This window comes from Cyprinus carpio, chromosome A23 (genome assembly GCF_018340385.1).
Source record: "Cyprinus carpio isolate SPL01 chromosome A23, ASM1834038v1, whole genome shotgun sequence".
Classification (NCBI taxonomy): Eukaryota; Metazoa; Chordata; class Actinopteri; order Cypriniformes; family Cyprinidae; genus Cyprinus; species Cyprinus carpio.
The window spans coordinates 17,771,926-17,798,587 of record NC_056594.1 but is presented as its reverse complement, the minus strand read 5'-3'; the positions used below and the strand labels follow the sequence as shown (position 1 = coordinate 17,798,587).

The window sequence follows — 26,662 nt, the reverse complement described above, 5'->3', positions numbered from 1 at the left end:
GCCTGGACTGTGCGTGTGGTAAAAATACCGGCCCCAGGCTGGCTGGCACCGGTCTCTTATCTGTTCATTTAAACATTATGGCTATTTTTAACTGCATGAGTGGGCTTGTGAAGAGAGGAGTGCTCAACTCGTATACTGACACATACTAAATATAAACGCACACGAGCACAGCACAAGAAGCCATTCATATTCAGTGAGTCACTGTGACACTTTTGTCAGTTTGGCCATTATGTGATGATATTTATGACTTTGCTCATGACTAGTCTGTGTGTTGATGACTGGAAGGATCAGAAAAAAAGCTGAAACTGACACCTAGTTTAAATTAATATGTATCTTGTGAAGTGTATTTCATTTGATTGAGACCATCTCAGTTTATGGCCTGTACATCGAGACGTCACTCTGTTTAAAAATATTGACCATGATAGTCACATTAGCAGTGATATATGTGAAAGCCAATGCACTATTCTGTGTAATGTATCTGTTTATCTTAAAATTCTTGAAAAGTTCATTATGTATTTATGGGCCTGGGGGTGGGGCTTCAGTTCCCAGCATGCAATTCAGGTGTGAATTTTCTAGTGTCACACTCATTGTGGTTTGCACTTCAAGTTAATAGTGATGTAATTCTGTTTCATTTCAGAGAGCTGGTTTATGGATGGACTTCTTTAGTAAATGGGTTCAAAAAATAGCTTATCAGTTTAGTTAAGTTTAAAATTCTTCTAGCCTTTGAAGGCTATGTTCATAACAAAATACTAGCATACTAAATGCGTGCCATTTAAAAAAAAAAAAATAATCAGAAGAAATGTATTTTCTATATATACAATATTAATTTTTTTGCATTGCGATTTTAAAAGAATAAATAAATGTGTTATGTTTCTACGTTCCTTCCCCCAGTATATGATAAAAATAATCCTGAATGACTTTTTTTTTTTAATGTTTTAAAATTTATTTTAAATCTGCATAAATTACATTAATCTTAATGTAAAGTCTTAATAAATTTTTTTTTTTTTTTTTACAAATTTCAGCACATGCTCAGGGGGGGACCTGTGTTTTTAAAATGCCATGAAAGTCAGTTTTTGTTGTTATAAATTACTTGATTGCACATTTCTCTTTTCATTTTACAAATAGTGTTTTAACAGTTCCAGGTCAACCCTGGTATAATGGAGAACTTGCTGTTTCAGACTGTTTAGAAATATCTGCTCTTTGTGTGTTTTAGCATTGGGATGTGTTTAAAGTGATCACAGAGGTGTTCATCCTGGTACCTGCTCTAGTCGGGCTCAAGGGAAACCTGGAGATGACTCTAGCATCTCGTCTCTCTACTGCTGTATGTAAAAATACTTATCCAACTGGATAATATATGTATTACTGTATGTATATATTACTTATGATCTATCTCAAACTGTAACCTTTAATGGCCCTAAGATGATCAAGTGAGTCTCATAATCAAAAATAGCAGTTATCTGCTTGACTGCCGTTTTGTTTCCCATCTTCCTCAGGCTAACACCGGACAGATGGACGACCCCAAACAGCAGTGGCTGATGGTGACCTGTAATCTTGCTCTTATTCAGGTGGGTGAATCAGAAACACACAGATGTTTTATATTATTGATTATTGATTTTACACAATCCACTGGAATCTGACTTTAGTTCCTGTCAGAGATAATTTAGACGATATAAACATGAATTAACAATTCATTTAACTTCAAATAAATATAAAAGAATATGAACAATTAGTCTACGAGACTTCATTCTGCAGGAGTACTCAGTCTTGAATACCAATGAGTATTCTTTATAAAAATACATTTTTAATCTGTTTAATGGTGACTGAAGGCATATGATCTTAGGCTCTGATGAGCAGCTGTGTGTAGAGCTCCTCTGCTGTCTTCCTTTAGGTTCAGGCCACTGTGGTGGGCTTCCTGGCAGCTCTTGCGGCCGTAGGTCTTGGCGCTTTGTCCAGAGGGGGTGTAGAGCTGGACCAGGCGGCTGTCCTGTGTGCTAGCAGTGTTACCACCGCATTTGTGGCCGCTCTGTCCTTAGGTACACCACTCTTTTTAACATGAAATCAAAATGTACTTTCTTCATAAATATCTCTGGTCTTATTGTTTATGATTCAATATGTCACATAATGAAAAAACATAATTTCATTATCTAGAAATCTATGTGCTTCTAAAACAGTCCACTTTTTACAATACTGATCAAATCAAGTTCCAATATTACTTTCTATATACATACTGTATACAGTATAAATGTAAAGTTTGGGGTACATGTAAAAATATTGTTATTTAGCAATAATGCAGTAAATTTAAAAGTGACAGTAAAGACGTTCACATTGTTACAAAAATGTGTGTTCTTTCTACTCAACAAAGAATCCTGAAGAAATGTGTCACAGTTTCCACAAAATTATTAAGGAGTATGAAACCAGCCAATTAGAATGATTTCTGAAGGATCATGTGACACAGAAGACTGGAGTAATAGCTGCTGTTGGACAATTTGAATGGAAATTTGCATGCCAAAAAGCAGGACCTTTCTGGGCAATGCAACACAATCATTTAGTGTTTTTTTCTTTCAATCTTACACTTCTTTGAATATCACAGTCTAACATTACCTGTCAGTTACTGACTCTGCTGCATTCTTCCGTGTCCAGGTCTGGTGATGATTGGTGTGGTCATTGGCTCCAGGAAGGTGGGCATCAACCCTGATAACGTGGCCACACCGATAGCAGCCAGTCTGGGAGATCTCATCACTCTTTCTCTATTGGCTGGAGTCAGCAGCACACTGTTCCAGTACAGAGGTGTGGGGCCATTTAGTTATTCATGTATTAATAAAATAATAACTGCTAGATTAAAAACTAAAAACTGTACTTTTTAATTACATATTGTTACCAAGCAGACTGATATTTATTAACAGCCTTTAATAATTGACAATCATTAAATTGAAGCAGTGTTTAAAAAACACTGCCATTTAAAAATTCATAACTTAATCACTTATATATATATATATATATGACTGATATTTATTTATATATTTTTATATTTATATATATATATATATATTAAATGATTATTAAATAATAAAATGATTATATATAATAGTATTATTATCTTTATATTAAATGTTAAAATGAAAAATTATTATTTTTATATTAAATGATATTTGTATTAAATAAATAAAAAAAAATAATATATATAAATATCTTAACTATAAAAAATTAAGTAAATTACAATTAAATAAATGAATTATACATCACTTTTTCTTTTTGAGCCTTTAAATATTCCTTATTAAATGAGTGTGAACTGTTTAAAATGTACCAGAAGAGGGCAGTAGAAATTCACTAAAATAGCACTTTATTACAAAGATATGCATTTTTAGGTCACATGGTTTCCATATGATTAAAGATTACATTAAAGAATCCTTTCCCCTTAGGAAAATCATCTTTCTGTTTTGTTTAGAAACATCACATTAGTTGTATGTACTATGCAGATTTATTATCTAGAGTCCTTAAATCTGGATTTACATAAATCATAGCACATTATCTGAAATATGTAACCATTTATTATGTCTAGCATATATCATCAGGGTTATCTACAATGTTTGTGTATCCAGATGTGTGGTACTTGTCCCCGTTGGTGTGTGTCGTCTTCCTGCTGCTCATTCCTCTCTGGGTGCTCATCGCTAGACGGAGTCCACAGATTAAAGAGGTTCTGAAGTCGGGCTGGCAGCCTGTTATAGTGGCCATGTCCATCAGCAGGTACAAACATGCATACAGAGACACAGTCTTCTACTAATGTGTCAGATTAACATGAAAATGGTTATGTATTCATTAATAACTAATTAATTGTGCCTGTAATAAAGGATTAAATAGAGGTAAATATCAGGGATTTCTTTTCTTTTCTTTTTTTTTTAGATCTGAAAAAGTAATGGTAATTATTTTAAGAAGCTAGATTAAATAGATTGCTCTGTTTAGGGCGTAATCTCAATCATAAATAACTGAACAACTAATGAAAATTAGTTGCCCTAAAGATATGGGAACATTGTTGATTAGATTTGACATACAAGATTTGTACTTAGAATTCACTGAAAAGAAAACAACAACAACAACAACAAAAATTTAGTTTGTTTTCTCTGCGTATTGATTAATGTATTTCTCTATAATGTGCAATCTGCTAGATCACATTACAGTATATAGAACTAATTAGTGTTGAAAATTACTATTGATTTTGACATTGCTGAAACTAGCATATTAGCATGCTTTTCCTAGCTAGTAGTAGCTCAGTAATATCATAACAGAAATATTATATTGAATTCAATAAATCCTTTTAGGGAACCATATAACGGCAATTTAATGCTACTTAATTGGGTCATTTAAAAATACCCTAATTCCAATTAAGTTACAATAACCAATTATGCTTTCTGACCGAGACTTATTAAAACAATAAATAAAATAAAAAATACCATCAAGATGACTTGATAGGACATTACTCATTCAAGATGTAAACATTCCACTAAAATAACTCATTTTGTGTTTCATGGAAGAACAGGTTTGGAAACATAAAGTTACAACAGAAATATCATTAGTGGTTCAACTAATCATGAAACTCTTCCCAATTTACTTCGGAGGCCTTATTCTTGATAAGACTGTGAGCGATCCGAACTTTGAGGGCATGGCGGTCTTCACACCAGTTATAAACGGTGAGTAAGTGTCAGTCCCAGACAGCACATGTACGTCTGCAAGATGTCTGTTAAAGATCGCTTCATCTGGAAAGCATCTGCTGTGTACAAACATCTGATAGTCTGTCAGTTTTACATACACTCTAATTCATAAACATCTTAAAGACATCTTCTAAACGTCTATTTGGCATCTGATAGGAAACGTCCTACACACATATTGCAGATAACAATCAGAACATACTCAGAAACATGCTGAATGTACAGTAGGCAATACAGAGTAACAGCAAACCTGAAAAACAAGTTCAGAAACTTCATTTAAGGCCCTTTTCCCTCTTCAGCTTCTCATTACAGTAAAACTGATCACATCTCTTTCTGCGTTTGGAACTCAATTCGTGGATTCAGGAAGGCGATTGGATTGCGCTGCCAAAAAAAAAAAAAAAACATCTCATTCATAATCATCACAATAATTCAGAGCACTGGGTCTTCACTGGCGGCATTTTATTGTACATAAAAGAAGTCAAGTATTTTAAAGAGAGTTACTAATAGACTTAAAAACCCCAGCTGAGGCAGGGTTTGTTTGGTTTTTTATGTAAAATATCACTTGTGGTGATTTGTCAACTAGCAATCTGGTTTAGATTTCCCCTCGCTGGTTCTGTTTGTACCCAGCTGCACATGTGCTCTATCAACATCCCATCCCTCTCGAACGATGACTCAACAGTATTTTGGCGAGAACTACACGCATCCCAATGGGAATAGAGCATGTCAGTGTAGTAAAAGCAGCCTAATCCAGTAGTAGCTGTGATTTCTCAGCCAAAAACTTCTCTGACGTCTTCTCTAGTTGTTTATCTGGATCTAGCACCCTGTTTTTTTTTCCAGCTCAATCCTGAGACAAACTGCCCTTAATGAGAAACACAAGGTGGCTGTGATTCAGGAAGACTAATTTGATACCTCGGTACCAAGTTTGATATTCATATTACTCCTGCTGTAATATTCCCCATAGAGCGTCATTTGCCAGTTTTGCATCGAGCGAAAATGTGGAAAAGCTATTAATTGTGAACAAAATACTCAAACTTACAATGTATGTTTGACAGATGTCAGTGTACATACTGTACTCCCCTAGCCGCATGCTGCGTTCCAACACATGTTTCATTTGTGATTGAAATGAAGAAATTATGAGAATCGTTATGGTGTAATGATTAGAAAAAGCTCTCACATTCTTTTCTTTTTCAACCTTTTAGGTGTGGGGGGGAATCTGGTGGCCATCCAGGCCAGTCGGATCTCCACCTACCTCCATTTGTGGAGTATACCTGGAGTCCTGCCCTATAAGATGAGACAGCACTGGCCCAACCCCTGTGCCACATTCTTCTCCTCAGGTGAGGTCACTGTCAAACTATATGTGCTCCACAGATGAATTCACTCCTTCAGATCCTTGAGATAAAGTGGGTAATTAGTAGCGTTTGCTAAGTCAAGCTTCACTATTGCTGAACAAAGCATGAACTCTGAAATTTGCACTTCAGCACATTAATCATCAGTACCATTTGTGCCACAAACATGTGCGATATCTGAAACCGTGTGCTATTCATTTTCTTAAGTGGTTAGACAATGATTTCACAACAAAAAAAATACTGTATATTTGCATTGAAGGAGAGGCCTGAAACTAGTAAAGAACCACCTTTGAAAATGATTTTTTTTAATAATTGAAAAATGATCTTACCTTTGGCTTGTGCCATTTCTCCTCAGGTGTGAACTCTAAGTCAGCGCGGGTGCTGTTCCTCCTGGTGGTTCCAGGTCATCTGTTGTTTCTTTTTGCCATTAATATGCTCCAAGGAGGCCACGCTGCCATCACACCAGCATTTATCTGCTGCTACCTGAGTGCTGCTCTGCTTCAGGTGAGCCTTAGTGCTACAAGCTTAAGTGTTTAATGTTTACGCTGCTAGTGCTGGCAAACAGAATTCTAAAAAAAATTACAGATTCCCCACAAAAAATAAATGCATGACCTACTTGAATGATGTGGCTAAAATAGGGTGTGGTTTCAAATATGACTAATCCTGAATTTTACTTGAAGTCTTTGAAAAGTTAAAATTTTGTCTCCAATTCCCATGTAGTGACTATTTTAGACTATATTGACTTATATAGGGATAGGAGGTATAATACCAAGATAAAAAGGACCCCACCAGGAAGTAACGCTATTGGTCAGGTTTACTACTTTATGTAATGTTTTTGAAAGACATTTATTATAATTTCCAAGGCTGAATTAATTTGATCAAAAATACAGTAATAATGTGAAATGTTATTCAGTTTTCTATTTTAATATATTGTAAAATGTAATGTATTCCTGTAATGCAAAGCTTAATTTTCAGCATCATTACTCCAGTTTTCAGTGTCACATGATGCTTCAGAAATCATTCTAATATGCCAGTTTGGTGCTTAAGAACATTGCTTATGATTATCAGTGCTGAAAAAAAAAAAACATGTTTTGTGTTTTTTTGATGAATAGAAAGTGCATAAGAACAGCATTTTTTAAATATTTTATGTAAAAACTTTTGTGTATAAAAATATTTATATACAATTTAAATAGATGTCCTTACTGTCCCTTTTAATAATTTTTATGCCTCCTTGCTGAACTAAAGTATTATTAAAACAATCAATTATTGAAAGATTAATATTAATCTTTTGTAAAAAAAAAAAGAAAGGAAAGAAAAAAAAAATGTTTGTAATAAGTTTCATTTTAAGAAATGTAATGTTTAATCTTGTTTTTCCTCACAGGTCGGGATCCTCATTTATACAGCAGACCTGATTGTGCGTTTGATGTGGAGAAAAGGTCTGGACCCAGATAACTTCTCCATCCCATACCTGACTGCACTGGGAGACCTGTTGGGCACAGGTTTCCTGGCCCTGTGTTTCCGTCTGGTCATGTTAGTGGAGGGGCTCGGCTTGTAAAATGCTAGACCTCCTCCGCCCCCCACTCCCACCTCCAGCTCCCAGTTCACGGGACCTTTGCCACCCAGCCTTGCTGCAATTCTTTGGAGATGCCAACTTGTCTGTGGGAAGCTAAAGACAGAATATGAGCCACATTGTTTCTGTGCTTACAGGACATGTTGACTGGAAATATGAAATATATCGGCAGGTATGGACTTAGTATCTGACAGTAATATGATTATACTCTTGGTGTGTTGTCCTGTTGCCTCAGTGATGCTGCTTTCATACACACTAGTCACCTGATAACTGTATAACTTTAGGTGTGCCACAAATTTTTATGTGCCATGTATAAATTGAATTTGAAGTTTACAAGATTTAAGACCTTGAAGGATTCTGAGATGTTTTTGTCAAATATTGTTTTTGAGTGTTTGATTTAGGATCGAAAGTCTCAAAACTTTGAAGGTCATTCCTTTGCTGTTGTAGTAACTACATACAAGATCATAATTGCTGCTAGATATTTTTACTGGAGACTGTATCTCATATACAGAGGGTGTAATGTACCTCTCAGTTTGTAATTTTTTTTGCACCTGAAATATTTTTTCTCAAAATACTACACTTTGGAAAAAGACAAAATCTTATATAATGAATTGGTTGTTCACTTGAATGAATTGATGACAATGATATTGTTCATGTGGCAGTTTTATTCAACACATTTGTAATATCTTTACTCTGAATTAGAATTAACCTTACGCACATGATTTTTCTAGTTTAAGTGTTGTGGTCCCTAAAACAGTAAAAAAAAAAAATAAAACTAACATATTTGTCCAGAAAACAGAGTTTAACTGTCGTACTAGAGGCAGTTTGCCTTTATAAAATGTTATGTAACAAAAAATGAAAGCACATGAAATCACTGTTGGTTGATGTATTCCTTGGGGGAAAAAAACTAAAACATTGAAAACAAGTTAATTTACCCTTCAACGCAAGATTCCATATTGTCTAGTGCACATTGGCATTCACAGTTTTGCAGTACATGTATGCCCACAAGCTTTCAAAACAGGTGCAAACTGTTAGTTACATCACAAATGGAACACACTGTTGCCACAATCTCAACAGCTCATACAGTGGAAGGCTTTCCCACACTCACATTTCTCATATGAATCAACCCATTCAAACAACATTCATAATTTTACATCAGAATAATGACATTATGACAGGACAAAAGCACTGGCACTCCTGTAACTTTCAAATCAGTCAGACGATTAATTCTCAACCTTTCTCTAAAGATTTCATCATTTCAACCATAACCATAGGCTTTTTAGCAGACAAGAAGAAATACCTAAATTATTAATGGTCATTTCAACCAAGTGCTAATGAACCAAAAGAACATTTCACATAGTCATGAAAACAAATAAGATGTTAAACTCTACTGTCAGGGATTGATTTTCTCTCACATTAAGAGTTCTAAGGGAAAGATAATCCTCTACTGAATCAAACACACTGGTACCTCTCTAAAAACCTTTATTGCACTTCAACCCTTATTACAAATTCATAAAACGAGTGTTTCCTCCCAGGATCATGCTGATGTTTGACCTGCAATGGCAAGTGAGTAGTTTGCACCTCACCCTGCATCCATAGCTCAACAAGAGCCACACTGATGAGGGTCTACCTTTTCCCAACCACAGCTATGCACTGTTTACACAGCCCGTTGCATGTTAAATAAAGTGGAGACTCTATGAGTATGCCATTTCTTACCAGAGTATCTAAACTGCCCAAGGTAGACAGCCTTGTTCAGTTTGTGACTGCAAGAGAAGTCTAAATTCATCCCTTACCTTTTACTCCCTCCAACATATTACCACCAATCTGCTTGAAACAGTTGACCGTTTGATACCTTTAGACCTGGAAACTACCTTTCTGATTGGGAGTAAGGTTGAGGTCTGGAACTACATCCAGGGAATGTTAAAAAGAAGGCTTTGAGATCAGCTTCAAGGAATCTCTTCGAGATTAAAGTTGAGGCTTTGCTGGATCCAGTTCAAGAGCAAAATCCACAATAAATATGCTACGTAAACAACCATAAATATCATTTTGGTGGTGAAGATTAAAGTAGATGAAACATTCCTAGCATTTTTCTGTTGATGAAGAATCCTGCTTCACTTATCAACATTCAGAAGGACAAAGGCACATACTTGGAGCTCGGTCGAAAGTTGCCAAAGCCAAAGGAATTACAGACAGTATTTTGTGAACTTTTGGGATGGGATGCAACACCCCAGCCAGCACTAATCTGTTCACAGTGCTGAATTTCACCTCAAGGGACCAATGGAGATGCCATATCCAAGGAGCATCCTCTATAGGTTCCCTCAGGAAATTCACTCGAACCCAGACACATGCAAAATTTTAGTCAATGCCCACAACACTCACATCCATGTGTGCAAGTTTTAGGATCAGTTGAAACTCGCTGTACTGTTCATCTCAACTTCAAGTATGCCGGCACAGAGTAGTTAAAAAGCAAGAAGTCCATTCGGTAAAGGTTGAAGAGTTTCTTCTGGTAAAACGGACTGATGTTGTTGAAGAACTTGGCAGCCATGTCACCCGTGGTCCTGGTGCTCTTGGACATGGCGGGAAATTTGACCTCTCCTTCGGCACCTGCTAACTTCAGGATGTAGCGTGAATCTTGCACAAGAGTCTCATACTTGCCCACCACGTCATAATGGATCAGACAAGGGTGGCAAAGTGAGTGAACCCTTTCCCAGTGTTCATTAAATGGTTCCTCTCTCTGAGTCTGGGGGTCTACTAAATAATACACAAATTCCTCAAAGGAGACATCATTGCCTTTTTCCAGTGCTTCAGCCTGGGGGTCCACACGATGCCTCCGGATGATTTTGGTCCCGTAGCGTTTATGGAAGGCCGTGTTGTAGCTACGGGTAAACTTGTTGCGATATGCCGAGACAAGTCTCTCGAAGGGTTCACGCACAAAGACAAACTTCAGATATGTGCGTAGCCGCTGGTTGATCTCGGCTGTGGAGTACTCCGAGAGCGAACGCAGGTTGCCCACTACGTGAGCCTCATTTGCTGGAATAGCCAGTGGTTCACGATAGCGCCCATCTCCTGTTAGAACCATCAACACACGTTTCCAGTTTGTACATGCCACTTTGGGGACATAGCAATACAGTAACTTGTGTTTATCATCCACTATGAGGTGGCGGAGGTCCTCCGAGCCGAGTACGCGTCTTTTGCGGGTGTGGGTGCGACAGGTTTCCTCCAGGAGTTCCCTTCGACCCTGCAGAGTGGCCTGCACTGCAGACTGCTCCAGCTGGAGAAGAGGAAGGAATGGTATATGAGGAAATGGAATGAAAAAAAGTCACCATTTGTGTTCCACGAAAGAAAAAAAAGTCACATGGGTTCAGAACGGATTTTCATTTTTGGGTGAACTATTGCTTTAAAATTATTTTCTTCTGAAACCGAATTTCCAGATTTCTCAGTGCACTGACCACAGATTCCGCCACACGTATTTGCGTGACTTTATGTCATATGACAGTTGTTGTTTGAGGGAAGTTCTTTTGAAATCATGAGGCACATAGCTGTTAAAGGAGAGTAACGGTTTTGCCTGGGGGATGATCCACAGATGGGTTTGATAATGGCAATATAATAGGATTTGATGAGCTGGTAGTGTTTCAACAGGAAGGATTTTATCTAGATGTTCCACTGAGACCTTTAAAGGGATAGTTCATCCAAAACTGAAAAGTCTGCCATCATTCACATCATGTCATTCCAAACCTGTACAACTTACTTTTGTCTGTATAACATAAGAACAGACTTTTAACAGAACATCTCAACAGTTTGTTTCCACTACACAGTGAACAGTGTTTGTAAATCTCCAAGGCTATTGTATGGCTTATAAAAATTACTATGGTGCACAAGTCACATGGATTACTCTTAAAGGGATAGTTCACCCATAAAGCGATAGGTTACCCCTATCTGCTTACCCCCAGTGCATCCAAGATGTAGGTGACTTTGTTTCTTCAGTAGAATACAAATTATGATTTTTTAACTTCAGCTGTTGCAGTCTCTCAGTCTACAATGCTTATCAATGGTCACAGAATCTATGGGAGAAAAAAAAAAACATGCACAGAAAAATCCAAATTAAACCCTGCGGCTCGTGACGATACATTGATGTGTAGAGACACAAAACGATCGGTCTGTGCAAGAAACTGAACAGTATTTATATAGTTCTTTTTTTCACCTCTGATTCACGCAATGTCCAAACTGTTAGAACTCTTGTGAACGCGTTTCACAGCAGCCTGCATCAGCATCTTCTTGTGGCTTTATGGTGGATCACAGACTAATAAGTGCATTACCGCCACCTATCTCTCAAATGGACCATTAACACTATATCTACAATCTCAATCGGGAGTGTCAATGGTCCACTTGAGAGATAGGTGGCAGTAAGCCACAAGAAGATGATGATGCAGGCTGCTGTGAAGCGCGTTCACAAGAGTTCTAACAGTTCGGACATTGCATGAATCAGAGGTAAAAAAAAAAAAAAAAAAAAATACTATATAAATACTGTTCAGTTTCTTGCACAGACCGATCATTTTGTGTTTTTACACATCAATGTACTGTCACGAGCAGCAGGGTTTAATTTGGATTTTTCTGTGCATGTTTTTTTTCCTCTCATAGATTCTTTGACCATTGACAAGCATTGTAGGCTGAGAGACTGCATACAAGAGACATGCCATACAAAATTGGAAAAACATGAGTAGACTAAAGCATTTTATTTTGAATTATGTTAAATACTAACCTTTAGTGCAGAATCCACTGGCATAGCAGTGATGCATATAATTTTGTCAGATGGTTAGCATGTGTCTTAATAAGATTGGGGTTGTGTAAAAATAAGGTGTTGAGGGTGAATGAATTGAGCCCCAATAGGAATGTGAGGTTGTTATTTTAGTAATTAATCTTCCACTCCTGTTAAAATCTGTCCCTTCAACACCAGGGGCACGAGAAATGCACTCTGTCCTCTGTTAATCAGAGCTATCCCCAAAATCGTATAATTCATACTTTGAAATTGCTTGCAAGTGTATCATCAAGTTCACTTCGTCTTATTTAATAATTCCGTAACTTATTTAATAACTGTTAATAAACAACAATGATTTCATTGCTGGAATACATACCTGGTCATTTTCTTGAAGTGTCTGCAAAGGGCTTCTTCCTGATTTAATTGAAAAACTGTTCTGGCCCGAAAACTGTTCAGAAGCTACAAGCACACAACAAATGCAAAACATGAGAAATGGCAACAGAAAGATTATGGCTCCAAAAGCAAAACATTCAGACAACTATTAAACATTTAATTGGTTTTTAGGCAACAAATAATATTGCTATTAAATGTGGTCATTGTAGGTTTGAAAAAAACTTCAATGTATAACTTGCACTGCTATTGAAAATGACCTATACATCAAATTGATGATGAGAGCTATGATAGTAATCTATGCTAAATATCTTTTTAACAATACAATGAGTGCATTAGCTTATAATAAAGGAACTTATATTGACCAGAATATAACTCGGAGGTGGGGTCTCTTGATGTGGGCTAGTAAGAAACTACCCAGAACAACCTAGAAACCACATAGCAGCATGCTAAAAACCACTCTGAACGCCTTAGCGACCACATAGCAATGCCTTGGCAACAACTCACAACATCCCAGCACTGTGACTGCAAGTTTTGCAGGTTCAAGCACCACTCAGATTTTCCTCAGAAGAAAGAGCTTCTTTGTGGTTAAGAGACTCGTGACCTTGTGTGTAGTGAGCAGAGATCAAAGCACTTTGTCTGAATGATCATGTTACTGAGCTATAAACGAATAGAGCTGTTAATTCTCAGCATATGGGGACCAGCGGGGTTCAGGTTGATCCACAGTTACTGCCTTCTCTGACTCCTGCACCTAGCTGATCGGCCCTAAAATTCCTCTTTCACATTTGCATTCTCTATAGGAACAGTCTGTTCTCTTCAGTCCAAGCCACTTCCCCCCTTACTCCCTTTCCCACCCACTCTCTCTCTCTCTGTCTCTCTCTCTCTCTCACACACACACACACACACACACACACCGCAGTCTGCGTTGGGGCCCTGGCTGCTAACGTAAGTGATTGGTTTTGCACATGTGCCAGCAAAGTCAAAGGGATACTTTAAATACTCAGAAAGAGAGCACAAGCTAGCAAGTCTGGACACTGAGAGAGTGGAGGAGTAAGCATTTATGGCAAAATGAGAAAAGGCACTTTCAATTAATAGCTTTAAAAAAAAGAAGTTATTTTTCAGTAAATGGTCAATGAAAGACAGTGCTAAACCCTAAAAAAAAAATGCTGATCATCAATCTGATGAGGACAGACTAAAAACCAATTTGTAACTTTATTTGTGGAAATTGTCAAAAGGCATACAAATATGGATTATATGAGGATCAAATGGAAAATGGAAGAAAAGAAGAACATGATATAACATGGAAGGGGCAGAAAGCAGGAAATGTGGAGGGGGTTGAGTACATATACAGACCAAAATTTGTGCTATGAAAGCAGGCACTGATGGCTTTCCCTGCCTTTATATACACTCATTCAATCGGACAAATGGATAAATTAAATTAATATAAAACTGCAAATAAACCAATAAAACTCATGCAAAAGGATAAATTTCACAGTTAAAACCGTCTAAATGTGCTTATTTTACTTTTTATTTTGGGGATTTTTGACATATTACAATTACAGTAAAGAATGACAGTGTAACATTTGCAAGTGAAGTGCTGAAAATTTACCAACAGCCTTGTTTATAATGGGTGCGATCTGCTTTTGCACAAGGAAGTCTTTACTAAGTTTTTTATAATCAAACAGACAGAGCGTGACAACGTGAGTGCTCTAAACAACTAGTAGAATCGTAGTTCACTTTTCAGCCCTATAATTAGGCTGCAAAATTAAGGCATGCAAATATTAATTAATTCAGTCATGAAGATGTTGCTTGGTAACCTTCCAGGAGCATCTAGTCATAAAACGTAATTAATATTCATGATTGCTTAATTCGCAAGAACATCTGCCTTTCAGCCAATACATTAGACCTGTTCAGTGAATAAAATAATATATAAAAAATATTAGCATAAAGTCTTGAGTTGTGCTGCTCATATACATTTCAAATACTTTCAATGTGAAATATCTGAGGTAAAATTTTTAATCTGCTACAAAATCTCATTTATGACTCACTGAAGTTGGTTATCTCACAACAGGTAGTGCAGTTGTTAAATGGTAGTGTACAAAGTCATAAAAAAGGAACTATTTAGTGTAACCAAATGCCATAATTTGATGTCTGTTCCAAGCATATCAGAGCTGCCATCGCAAAATGATGTCTTTTCACAATATACTATAATCAACAGATGAGAATCATTTTTTAAAAGGAAGTCTTAAAGTGTGTGCAAGAGGCTGTTAGGAGCTGTCATATTCACAACCACAGAATGACTTGCAAGCCAACTTCCTCTTGTGACTTTTTTCTTTTCTTTTTTTTTTTTTAAAGGAACATAGTAATCTAAAGAGAATTGCTAGAAGAAAAATACAAAATTTAAGTTAAATGATGACTAGACACAAGACAGTATCACCCAAAGAAGTACTAAATGAGTTTTCCAAACAATCCTAAGCTACTTGTTAGAAAAAAAGCACTAAATAGCTTCCAAAGGTGGGCAACAATGAGCTCTCTTTTTAAATCTTGTTAGTATGCACTATGAGTGAGGTTCCACAAGTCAACCGAGGCCAGGCGGAGACAACAAAGGTTGTTTGCTAAAATGATACACAGGCTTGTGGCCATTTATGTTGGCCTGTGAGGGTTTATAGAGGACAACATACAAATCAGCAGGCTTTTATCAAAAGTTCGCAAGGTAATGGGCAGGAAGCCCTCCTGTGGCGCTGCAACTGCTCGCTTACTGATCGAATTCTGCTTGGCCTCATGTGGTTAATGGGGATGCAACTGCTCGTTTTTTTTTTTTGTCCTGTGCTGTTACTTTTGAGTTTTTGCTGTACTCACGAAATCAACCGATTTATCTTTTAATTATTGTTTTCTGCTTGGCCTCATGTTAGGCGGTTACTTTTGAGTTTTTGCTGTGGTACATTAAAACACATTCAAATGACTTTGTGGATCAAAGAGCTCATGCCTCATGGTGATGTCAGGAAGCATTATGTATGTGTTATGAAACATCAGAATTAGAAGTGAAACCAGTTTGATGTTTAAATGAGAACATTTCACAAGCTGTTGTTGTTCATGTAAAATGTGCATTAAACCATTTGCCATGTGTCTTGACTCATGTTTCCAGGAAAACACAACTTCAGAAACAATTTCCAGTAGTACAATGGAAATTATTACAATGTAAGATTATTACGATGTACCGCAGAAAAGTATAAAACTGACTTACTGTAACTTCTGTGTTTTCCCTTGTTGTTATCTCTACTGTCTTGCTATAGAGTTTATCAGTGTCCTCTTTTGTACCTTGTAGGGCACAAGTACTTGGTGTTTTCTGTACAATATTGTATCTCAACACTGACCATGTTTACATGACCATTCAAAAAGTTTGAGGTTATATATATATGGTTTATATATATATTTCCATTTTTTGAAAGAAGTCTCTTACGATCACCAAGGCTGTATTCATTTGATCAAAAATACAGTAATTACAGTAATTTTGCAATTTAAAGTAAAGAAAAAACCCTTTATTTTATTATTATTATTTTTTTTACTTTCACTGTTTTTCATTTATGTGTGTATATATATATATATATATATATATATATATATATATATATATATATATATATATATATATATATATATATATATATATATATATATATATACACATATACATATATATATATATATATATATATATATATATATATATATATATATATATATATATATATATATATATATATATATATACACACAGTGGGTATGGAAAGTATTCAGACCCCCTTAAATTTTTCACTCTTTGTTATATTGCAGCCATTTGCTAAAATCATTTAAGTTCATTTTTTTCCCTCATTAATGTATACACAGCACCCCATATTGACAGAAAAACACAGAATTGTTGACATTTTTGCAGATTTATTAAAAAAGAAAAACTGAAATATCACATGGTCCTAAGTATTCAGACCCTTTGCTGTGACACTCATATATGCTGTCCATTTCTTCCGATCATCCTTGAGATGGTTCTACACCTTCATTTGAGTCCAGCTGTGTTTGATTATACTGATTGGACTTGATTAGGAAAGCCACACACCTGTCTATATAAGACCTTACAGCTCACAGTGCATGTCAGAGCAAATGAGAATCATGAGGTCAAAGGAACTGCCTGAAGAGCTCAGAGACAGAATTGTGGCAAGGCACAGATCTGGCCAAGGTTACAAAAAAAATTCTGCTGCTCTTAAGGTTCCTAAGAGCACAGTGGGCTCCATAATCCTTAAATGGAAGACGTTTGGGACGACCAGAACGCTGTCCGGCCAAACTGAGCTATCAGGGGAGAAGAGCCTTGGTGAGAGAGGTAAAGAAGAACCCAAAGATCACTGTGGCTGAGCTCCAGAGATGCAGTCCAGAGATGGGAGAAAGTTGTAGAAAGTCAACCATCACTGCAGCCCTCCACCAGTTGGGGCTTTATGGCAGAGTGGCCCGACGGAAGCCTCTCCTTAGTGCAAGACACATGAAAGCCCGCATGGAGTTTGCTAAAAAAGAGGGAAATAAGATTCTCTGGTCTGATGAGACCAAGATAGAACTTTTTGGCTTTAACTTTAAGCGGTATGTGTGGAGAAAACCAGGCACTGCTCATCACCTGTCCAATACAGTCCCAACAGTGAAGCATGGTGGTGGCAGCATCATGCTGTGGGGGTGTTTTTTTTCAGCTGCAGGGACAGGACGACTGGTTGCTATCGAGGGAAAGATGAATGCGGCCAAGTACAGGAATATCCTGGATGAAAACCTTCTCCAGAGTGCTCAGGACCTCAGACTGGGCCAAAGGTTCACCTTCCAACAAGACAATGACCCTAAGCACACAGCTAAAATAACGAAGGAGTGGCTTCACAACAACTCTGTGACTGTTCTTGAATGGCCCAGCCAGAGCCCTGACTTAAACCCAATTGAGCATCTCTGGAGAGACCTGAAAATGGCTGTCCACCAATGTTTACCATCCAACCTGACAGAACTGGAGAGGGTCTGCAAGGAGGAATGGCAGAGGATCCCCAAATCCAGGTGTGAAAAACTTGTTGCATCTTTCCCAAAAAGACTCATGGCTGTATTGGATCAAAAGGGTGCTTCTACTAAATACTGAGCAAAGGGTCTGAATACTTAGGACCATATGATATTTCAGTTTTTCTTTTTTAATAAATGCGCAAAAATGTCAACAATTCTGTGTTTTTCTGTCAATATGGGGTGCTATGTGTACATTGAGGAAAAATAAATGAACTTAAAAGATTTTAGCAAATGGCTGCAATATAACAAAGAGTGAAAAATTTAAGGGGGTCTGAATACTTTCTGTACCCACTGTATGTATGGCTGCAATTATGTATATGTATGTATGTATGTATGTATGTAGTATATATATATATATATATATATATATATATATATATATATATATATATATATATATATTTTAAAATGTACAAAACTGACTTTTATAGAGGCAGTAATGAAATGTTAAGCTATGAAAGACACACATTTTTTAAACAAGAACAAACTTGACTAAGAATTACTGATTTGATCAAATTAGTGTGCAAAATTACTAAAATGCTTAGCCTGAAATTCTAATGGAGACCTGTTTCTGTAAAAATGAGTCTTACTTAACATAAAGCGTTCTTAGGGCAGAAGGGAATAGTTTTCGAACTAAAGCAATAATTTTCCTTTCTGCCCCAAGCATACTAGAGGAAGTAGAACTCCAATGGGTGCCTTAATATGCCATAAAGCAAAATCCATTACAGAGCGAGGAATGTTCTTAATCAGAGATTTGGATAGAGTAACGTCTACTCATAGAGGCTCAGCGCGTCCTACTGTACAGTATTCCATTCATAGCATGAGCTTTAGTCTTATAACTATAAATGAAATTGAGAAGAGAAAAAGAGATGCATATGATATGAAAAGGTGATGAAAGACTGTGCTTCTCTTTTTCTCCTCAGAACCCCAATGTGAGGGTGTCACTCTATCCCTGACTAACATAGAAGCGTGACTGTTCATCCCAAATCCCAAAATTCCATTTTAGGCTGGAAATTTCCCCTTATTTATTAAAAGGATGCAGCCTTTTTCTCTTTCCCAGGCTTGAAGCGTGAACAAATTATGAAAGCAAAAGAGAAGATACCTCAACCTTGTGACCCTCAAGCTGCTCTACATCAACAAACTGCCTTCGATCCAAACGAGTGCCAGTGTTTTGTGCAATCAAACAATCTGTTCATGTCACTTGCGTGATTTGTTTATTCTATCCAACTCTTTGACGGCTTAAAATCTGTCTCCAGTCCCAGCTGTCTGAAAGGAAGAGCGAAGGATCTGGAGGGTTAGCGCGATGCTGACCAATGCTCCGGCAGCATGTTAAATCAAAAGCATCTTGTGCGCAGTTCCTCATAAAATATAAAACAGGTCTATTGGGAAACTTGGCCCTGTAGAGCAGAAGGACTCCCAGAATTATGCCATTTTAGGGGTAATGCAATGCTCAGACAAACCAGCAATGGCTGATGACGCTATACTAAACTCATGTGCCGGAAGGATCCTGTCAGAAAGTGGTTTTTAAACTGCTGTTTATTTATCTGTTCAAGAGAGCAAAACCCATGCTTTGCAAATGGGATCAAACATAAAAGGGACAGTTCAATGAAAAATCAAACTTCTGTCATTATTTACTCACTCTTATGTCATTCCAAACCTTTTTGACTTTCTTTATTCTGCTGAACACAAAAGTTATTTTTGAAAAATTTATTTTCGTCCATAGCCAGTGGGGTCCAAAACAAACAGATAAAAATGAATCCTTCTTCTTTTGTGTTCTAGTGGAAGAAACTAAGTCATACAGGTTTAGAAACAACATGAAGTTGAGTAAAAGACGACAGTTTTGGGTGAACTATCCCTTCAAATCTGTTGTTAAATGTAGGTTTTCAATCTAAAGTCTTGGACTGTTGCAACAGAAGGTGGTTTATTTCAAAAATGATAAGGCTTACGCCAAGCTGTGCGAGCATAATCACTCCAATTTACTGCAACTAGAGCATAAAATGTGTAAAAGACACGTAAACAATTTAGGCAACAATTTAGGCTGTATTACTGGAGAAAGTACAAATACAAAATCTAATTTGACCTTCAATCACTTCATAATGTGACTCAATTTTCAAAGATTAAAGAGATTTTCACTTCTAGGCCTCTGGAGTAATGGACTTCATAAACTTTTCCAACAGGTCCACGTATGATCATTGGAGGTTTGCTTGATGGTAAAGAATGAGCTCATGTTTTACAGCCATGCGGTGCAAATGTTTTGGAACAAATTATCCATGAAGAAACCAGCCCTGTATAATAAGTTGACTAGCTGGACAACTAAGTTGACTATCGTGATCCACCTCATAGCTGCAATAAACAATTGTGACAATCAACATCAAGAATAACTACTTTATTTTATGCAGTCTTATTAGAGCGAGCTGTAAGGTAGCTGCGTAAAATGCTTGACTGAGATTAATCAGACTGTCTATGTCAAACTAAACAAGCGAAAAGAAGTGTGACATGCGGCAAAGTCAGCAACACTGCATCTGTAAACACGAACAGCAGTTAAGTGATGGTGGTCAGATAAGCAATGAAACTGCTGCAGACACAGTATAAGCCTTCATCAGAGAAGAACGTGAAGTCAGAGACATCTTAGTTTCAAATTGCCCACAGTGGGTCTGATGGAGCCAAGGTAAAAGAAATGGCTCTCACTTACTGGAAATGTTCAAAGGTCTTTTGACAAAAAGCTCACCTAAAGTCCAGCTGAGTATTCGACCTGTGTTCTGACTCACAGGCAATTACTGCACAGAAAGGGAAGCAGCTTCATATGTTTGGCCATAAACTTCCATGAGTTGTACCACACCGTTTGCCTTTTGGACAAACTTTGACAAGTTTTCTTGATGTTGGCTTCAGATAAAAAATACAAACAAACAAACACACAACAACAACAACAACAAGAAACATATCAGCAGAAGAATAAGGGGAAATTCATTATTCAATAATTAAACAACTTTCCTATTGCGAACTTGATCGCAGAATAAGTGTGCCAACACATGAGGCCGGTTACAGAGTGGTTTTTTGAAGAAACATACATAAATACAAAAGCCATTTTAAGGTAATTACTGATTGCTGCTGCAAGTATTAGGCCAAGACACCTAGAGAGCACTACTTTTAAGATCACTTGTATCAGCTATTTTTATTGGAACCACTTTTTAGAAGCAAAGAGGACACAGTGGTATACAGCATAGCCAAACTTCCTGTGAAGTGTGACCGTGTGACCATTGACGGGTGTGTCTCAGCAAATAACTGTCCATGAGCCAAACAAGAAAAGCTTTAAGCAAATAATGCACAGTATGAAAATGTGAGCCTACAATGAGTTTAATCACATTTAAGCCTACTGTATATAAAAGCTTCCCAGTTTAGAATGATTCGCCTTGATTCATCAACATTAGAATGAGATTAAAGGAACAGTTCACCCGAAAATGAAAATTCTGTCATCATTTACTCACACGCTAGTTGTTCCAAACCGGTCTGAGTTTCTTTCTTCTGTTGAACACAAAGAAGATATTTTGAAGAATGTTAATAACCAAACAGTTGACAGTAACCATTGACTTCTATACTAAAAAAATACTATGGAAGTCAATGGCTACCCACATTCTTCAAAAAATCTCCTTTTGTGTTCAACAGAGGAAAGAAACATACAGGTTTGGAGCAAGTAAAGGGTGAAGAGGTCCATCGAAAGAAGCGTCTTTAAAAATGCAGGTGTGATCGAGCGGCAACCTCCCACTCTCTCTTGTGAAGCCAACAAGGAAGTGACTAAAACTGCAATTCATCGACTGGCCGCTTGAGGCTGGCTGCAAAAGGGAGTCAGTCCCATAGACTCCCCATGTTAAATTGCCCAACTTTACAGCAGAAAAAAAAACGTTTACAGCCTGGTTCAAAAAATGATTTTGGTCTATATAGCAAATTTTGCCCTTCGTGACAACTGTGACGACTTTTTGCCAATTTTCAATTATCCAGGAGAGTTGCGCGGTGACGCGCTGCCAAGATGGCGATGGCCCACTTTGCACACTCTGAGCTTCAAACGTCACCCGTGACGTCGATGGGTGACGTCACGGACACTACGTCCATGTTTTTATACAGTCTATGGGTGTGATCTACTAACACCTGTTAAGGAGAGACATATGAAGGATCACACAATGTTCTTTGCCTCCAGCAGGAAGACTTTCTAGGGTCAGATTCTGAACTATACTTTGAGCAGCATGTACCATAAAGCTGTCATAATCCATACTAACAAGCCTGGGCAAGAACGGTTCAATAGGGCCAGATCTAGTAAGGGGAAGTGGATCATTAATTTAATTTGAAGAAGGAAAAAAAAAAAAAAAAAAAAAAAAAGAAGCCTTTCTTCATCAACACCAGCTTTGCAATCTTGGCTGTATAATAAAAAAAAAAAAATACCAAAAGACTCTAAACTTGGCTGTAGTCTAGCTCTCCTGGGCGAAGAGAAAGAATTGATGTTTTGTTTACAACACGAAAAAACAAGAATATACATTAGCTATTACTACAAGATTATCTCTATTTTTTTCAAATTCTCTTATCTATAATTCACAGGAAACTAACCAATATCTACATATCTTTTGTGGATACATACTTCACTGCCCCATGCTGCTTTTGATCATTTCCAGGTGATTTTCATAAATTACTGTCACAGCACAGGTTTAGTTCCATAAACTGTCATGAACCTAAGTAATCTCTGCCTGAAAAATCTGACATGGTCATATGAAGCCTTTCCCAAAACTCTGGGGGAAGTCAAAGCCACTGACCTTTAATTACCCCGTCTTCTCAAATCTCACACTATCCTTCTTCAAGGTGATCCGTTCTTCTCTGAGGCATCAGGGGAAAGGTTTAAAAGGTTTCAGAATGCCCCAGAGTCTCCCAGTGGGGGCTTTCCAAACATTCCGGATTTTCTCTCTGTCTGCTTTGTTTCCAGAGGGTTTCAACAGACGTTTTTTGTTCGCTGTTCTAAACAGGCTAAAGTCTAAATGTGTGCACTCTAAAGACAGTTTGATGTCCTTTTTAGTATGTCAGAGGAACTGCTTTTTTGTGGCATGCTTGTCTATGTTATCTAAACTTTATTTACTTAAGCTTGTCAATTGGAAGTGAAGACAATGCACAAAATCATTCCCAGTGGGCAACTGATGTTGAAAAGACGTCAGTTTGACGTCAAAAAACAAAACAAAACAAAAAAGCAGGTCAGATATGCAAATCAAACTGACTTCAAACACTTGAAATGACACTGATTTGATGTAAAATGAATGTCAAACATATTGGCTTACATATACATTAAACCAGTTTCAGTGTGGGATTAAATTCCTATTTTCACCCAATTACCACTGGAAGAAATTTCTGTCCAAACTGAATTTAAAATGATGTTACAGCATCTTGATTAAGTTTTGACATCAAATAAGGGATTTCAATCAGACAGTCACTGCTTAAGGTCTTGTCTACACCTGGTATTAAGATGCTTTTCGTTGACCAGATCACAAGTGGACAAGGTTAAATACAGGTGTTTTTGGGGTTTTGAGCTTGTATAGGCCTACATTCAACCACTTCAAGAGGAAGTCAAAAAAGCAATCAACCTTTTGTAGTGTAGACCTAAAGTGAGCATTATGGGATGTGTTTTGAGAAAGCGCACCAAAACAATTGATTCCAACTAAGCTATGCTGTGCCACACAAAGATTAAGATTGGAATTGTTGTTACCGTGTCCTTTCCATTCACTTCCATTTCCTGCTAGCTCATAAACAGCATAATAGCTTTATTCATTCAATCATATTCATGCTCTGCACTCAAGTGTGCCAAAATAAGATGGAAAAAATAAGAGGTAATCAGAACACATGTGGTCACAGGAAATGCATTTAAAGTGCATGTTAAGACCAGGTGTAATCGGCAATGTGTCTCAGCTCATAATGTGATCAGATCACTGAAAACATATCTTAATACCAGATGTAAACAAGGCCGAAATTCTTGCAAAGAAAGAAGTCATTTTAAGTCTTTTAACACAGGTTTTAACAGTAATTCTGGTGGATTTGGAAGACAAAAATGGGAGAACAGGTGAGAATGCAGTTCTAAATGTCACTGACTTATAACTGTGAATGTATAACAGTGAACAGTTGGGACTGCAAAAAAACAAAAAACAAAAAAAACAACGGGGGTTAACTTAGTTTAGAGTGGATCGGCCTGTTTGGGGTTCAAACCATCAACATTTCAGATATCAACCTAGATTTTAAACCAACAGACCACTTAATGCAAAGTGACATTTAGTAACTATAACAGACCAAAGCAAAATAACAAGGCTGTTCCTTGATGGCACCGATCCCAGACGTTTAGGATGTCCGGACCCGGGAGGACGGGTCAGAATGCACTTGCATCATAATTGCCCACAGTTAACGTTTAAAAAGGTTAATGTCATCAATCCAAGAACGAATTTAGGATGTGGTCATGGTCTGTTACAAAAGTCTGATTTGTAATCTTCATTTGGCTGATGAAACTTATCTAACTTCCTTTTTCTACTGAATGAAAAAGAAGAAGAGCTGTACACCAATAAGTTTACCACTGAATATTGCAGGAATAATTTTACAATATTTAATAAATAAATAAATAAAAAAATAAAAAATAAAATAAAAAAATAAAAACACATATACGAATCATATGATTACTTACTATCCTAAGATTTTATATTATTGATTTTTTTTTTTATTGCAATTAATGTGTCCAGTCCATTCGTTGACTGGAGCCAAAACTCAGCAGAAGTTATTTTGAACATAAACACATTCAGCATTTACAGTGAACAATAATAAAATGATTGTCTCAGTTAAAAACATATCTGCATATTTAAATGACAATTCAGAACCATATCTGTTATGTGTTGGCAAAACTGTTGCACGACTTAATGAGTCAAACTATTGACGTCTAATCATATGAATCAACTCACCTGATCTCGAGATGTTCTGGAAGTATAATATAAGAATGAAAAACGAGCCGACGCATGTCGCCAGAAACATCCGACCCACTTTGGGCTTTATCATTCTGATACTCCTCCAACGGACGATGCCCGACTCTCGCCCGGCGACGGAGGTCCGAGAAGGGCTGTTTGTCGCCGAAGAACAATCCTAAAAGCGTCTGTCCAACGGGTTCCTCATTTAAAAAAACAAAACAAAACACAAAAACAACTCGGTGGAAACAAATTCCGATACACGCCAAAGGAGCCCGCGTGTCTACCCGAGAATAAACCGCTATATAGTTGGGTGTTACACGAACCATTCACCTAAAAAACTTCCCAACTGTGTTTCAGCGACCCTTCGCTTTCCAAGCGAGTCGCGTCAATTACGCAAAAATTCCATTGACAATCTATATGTCTTCGCTACGTCACATGTTGCTCTTATCTGTTGAACGCTCAACTTCCCCCAAAATATGGAGGGCATTGTATCAAAGTTTCGTGCATGACGTCACGGCCACCAGTATCGAGCTGAGCGCCCAGGGGCCCTGGATGTGACGCAACAACTGGAACCCCTCTAGAGTGCGAACGTAAAACTCGAGCGTTTTTGTAACGTTACTGAACGAACGTAAGTACATTAATAATTTACTTTCATGTCTTTAAAGGTATATCTACTATATTAGCCTATTTCTACTGAATTATTTTTAAGATTTCAGACATTTCCGTCTGATAATCACACACACTTTTATAAATGTGTGTAATTATAAATTACTTGGCTATACATTGAGTGTCAAATTTTTTTGTCACAATAATGTATGTTTAGTGACATCTGGTGGAAAATACAGGAACACTCTGACTGACTGTTTCACTCTTCTCTAAACCAGGGGTCTTTAAACTTCAAGAGCTCGCTTATTAAAAACACAGATGCTGTTACCTACTGTATAATACTGCATGATGCAATCTGCATGAGCTACTTTATGATGCACATCATCTACTTTATGAGGTTCTACTTTATGAAATTTTTACTAACATCTTTTTACTGACTATCTTTGGGAGGGACAATGAAAAATGTACAGTAGCTAAGCTTCTTGAGTCAATGTAACATTGTATTTTAACACATTTTTTCCCTCATGCATGCTTGCTCTGGATGTCTTCAGGTTCATTTGAGGTCTATACGTGGTGAGTCTGAATTCTCTTGAGGTTGTGGTGAATTGGCCTTGCACAGCCTAAGCACAGTTTGCAATGCTGAAAACTGTACAGACAGCATAGAATTGTTTCTATGATAAGTTATCACTGACAACCAGCCACACCTTCTGTTCACCTCACAGCATGCATGTATATAATATAATTTACTGTTAAGCACACAGATAGAGAATGCAGAAATTCTAGTGTTTCAGGTTGCTACAGGTTACCTGTATTAGATCAAGACTTCAATGTAAATGGGAAGCAGGTTTTAAACAATGGCTGTCAGTGATAGTGATAAACCCTGCCTATGGGAACGGGTCATGTTGATTCAGGTCAGTCAAAGTCCAATAACAGGTTCATGTTAATTCTGAGTCAAAATGACCCAGACCCAGAGAAAATGTGATTTTACTATTTATATAAATGCAAAATATAAAATTTATATTATATTAACCATATTTACAGTAGCAAGTAATAAATGACGTACGTTCTCAAATCATAAAAATGTTTGATATGTGGCTGTATCTTTCCAGTCAGCATGGTCAGTGCTGTGGGACTGAGTAATCCAGTTTATGGGCCAAATTTGGTCATGATACTTTGTGGGTATGCTTATTTAAACTTAGACACTTTATGTACTGTCCATTTATGCATTTGGCAGATGCTTTTTATGC

At 37.1% G+C, this 26,662-nt stretch overlaps 2 protein-coding genes across 7 annotated transcripts in view; one reads left to right on the top strand and one right to left on the bottom strand.

Moving 5' to 3' along the window:
• The window catches only part of LOC109048165 (solute carrier family 41 member 3-like), a 46,445-nt gene extending 38,015 nt beyond the window's left edge, over positions 1-8,430 (top strand). For all 6 annotated transcript variants that reach the window (XM_042713512.1, XM_042713509.1, XM_042713511.1 and 3 more), the window contains 9 exons: positions 1,214-1,321; positions 1,494-1,565; positions 1,889-2,033; positions 2,641-2,787; positions 3,600-3,744; positions 4,606-4,685; positions 5,903-6,037; positions 6,405-6,553; positions 7,431-8,430. In XM_042713512.1, coding sequence (XP_042569446.1) covers positions 1,214-1,321; positions 1,494-1,565; positions 1,889-2,033; positions 2,641-2,787; positions 3,600-3,744; positions 4,606-4,685; positions 5,903-6,037; positions 6,405-6,553; positions 7,431-7,604 — 1,155 coding nt within the window. In that variant the 3' untranslated portion in view covers positions 7,605-8,430. The remainder of the gene's footprint in view (positions 1-1,213; positions 1,322-1,493; positions 1,566-1,888; positions 2,034-2,640; positions 2,788-3,599; positions 3,745-4,605; positions 4,686-5,902; positions 6,038-6,404; positions 6,554-7,430) is intronic.
• LOC109048167 (carbohydrate sulfotransferase 11-like) lies at positions 8,265-25,359 on the bottom strand. Its single transcript, XM_042713514.1, has 3 exons — positions 24,807-25,359; positions 12,752-12,834; positions 8,265-10,890 (listed from the first exon to the last, which is right to left on the bottom strand). The coding sequence occupies exons 1-3, from the start codon at positions 24,898-24,900 to the stop codon at positions 10,045-10,047; spliced, it is 1,023 nt and encodes a 340-aa protein (XP_042569448.1). The 5' UTR covers positions 24,901-25,359; the 3' UTR covers positions 8,265-10,044.
• Between the last annotated feature and the right edge of the window lie 1,303 nt (positions 25,360-26,662).

Coding starts and splice junctions, on each gene's coding strand:
- LOC109048167 (XM_042713514.1), bottom strand. CDS start 24,900: ATGATAAAGCCCAAAGTGGGTCGGATGTTTCTGGCGACATGCGTCGGC. Junction 12,835..24,806: donor CCAGAACATCTCGAGATCAG/GTGAGTTGATTC, acceptor GTGTGCTTGTAG/CTTCTGAACAGTTTTCGGGC. Junction 10,891..12,751: donor CACTTCAAGAAAATGACCAG/GTATGTATTCCA, acceptor CCTCTTCTCCAG/CTGGAGCAGTCTGCAGTGCA.